Source organism: Manihot esculenta, chromosome 10 (assembly GCF_001659605.2).
Source record: "Manihot esculenta cultivar AM560-2 chromosome 10, M.esculenta_v8, whole genome shotgun sequence".
Taxonomy (NCBI): Eukaryota; Viridiplantae; Streptophyta; class Magnoliopsida; order Malpighiales; family Euphorbiaceae; genus Manihot; species Manihot esculenta.
In genome coordinates, this window is record NC_035170.2 from 5,679,961 (window position 1) to 5,680,947 (window position 987).

Sequence of the window (987 nt, forward strand, 5' to 3'; positions counted from 1 at the left end):
TCAGGGGGAGTTTAGCCACCAAGACACCGCATAATGGGTGCGAGCCCTCGGAGCCTCTCCCAAAGTAAGGGCTAGTTTTACTTTCCCTTCTACCGTCACCGATGCTCCTCCAATCCCTTTAATCGGGGCTTGATCCCGAACCAGTTGCTCTTCAGGAATTCCCATCTGCTGGAAGACTCGATAAGGCAACAGGTTTACCTTGCTTCCGTCATCCACCAAGATTTTCTTTACCCGGTAGTTGTGAATAACAGCTTCAATGACAAGGGCGTCATCGTGAGGCATCTGAACACCCTGAGCGTCCTCCGAGGATAAAGTGATGGTTGTTGAAGAGTGTTCAACGATTTGCATGACCTCAGCACTGCTAGTTTCTCCTTCTCTGCTTCTCTTTTTCCCCCTTCGACTCATCCGACCTCCCGTGCCTCCTACGATCATGTTGATAGTTCCACTGGACCCGTCATTCACAGTGTTAGCTCCTGTTCTTCTCGGCGTTTGGGCTGCCGGATTGGGTTGAGGTCTCTGTCCTTCCGGTTTCTTTACAAAATTCTTTAGGTGCCCTCTCTTTATCAACCTCTCAATTTCTGCAATCAACTGGAAACAGTTGTTGGTGTCGTGACCATGAGTTCGATGGAACTGACAATATTTGTCAGGATTTCGCTGGTCGGCTTTCGATTTCAGGGGCTTGGGCCATTGCAAGAATTCTTTGTCCTGGACAGCTATGAGCACTTCGGCTCTAGAGGCATTAAGTGGGGTCGGCTTCTCTGGAACCCATGAAGGGAGTGGCCTTTGTTCTGAGGACTGAGGGGGAAAAGGTCTTTGGTCCCTTCGCTCCCAAGGCTGTCTGTATGGCTCAGACCTTTTGCCATGTTTCTTTTCATGCTTCTCCGGCCTTCTTTCCTCCGGGGCTTTCTCCTTGCCTGCCGTTCCCTTGGCGAATCGGCTTGTCACCAGAGCGTCATCCTGTCTTATATACTTCTCGGCCCTCTTCAT

General features: G+C 50.6%; 1 protein-coding gene across 1 annotated transcript; it reads right to left on the bottom strand.

The window, feature by feature from the left end:
• LOC110625016 lies at nt 1-987 on the bottom strand. Its single transcript, XM_043961153.1, has one exon. It carries the CDS (start codon nt 985-987, stop codon nt 1-3), a length of 987 nt encoding a protein of 328 aa, XP_043817088.1.

What these genes read in the sequence shown, in the direction of transcription:
- LOC110625016 (XM_043961153.1), bottom strand. Translation starts at nt 987, where the DNA reads ATGAAGAGGGCCGAGAAGTATATAAGACAGGATGACGCTCTGGTGACA.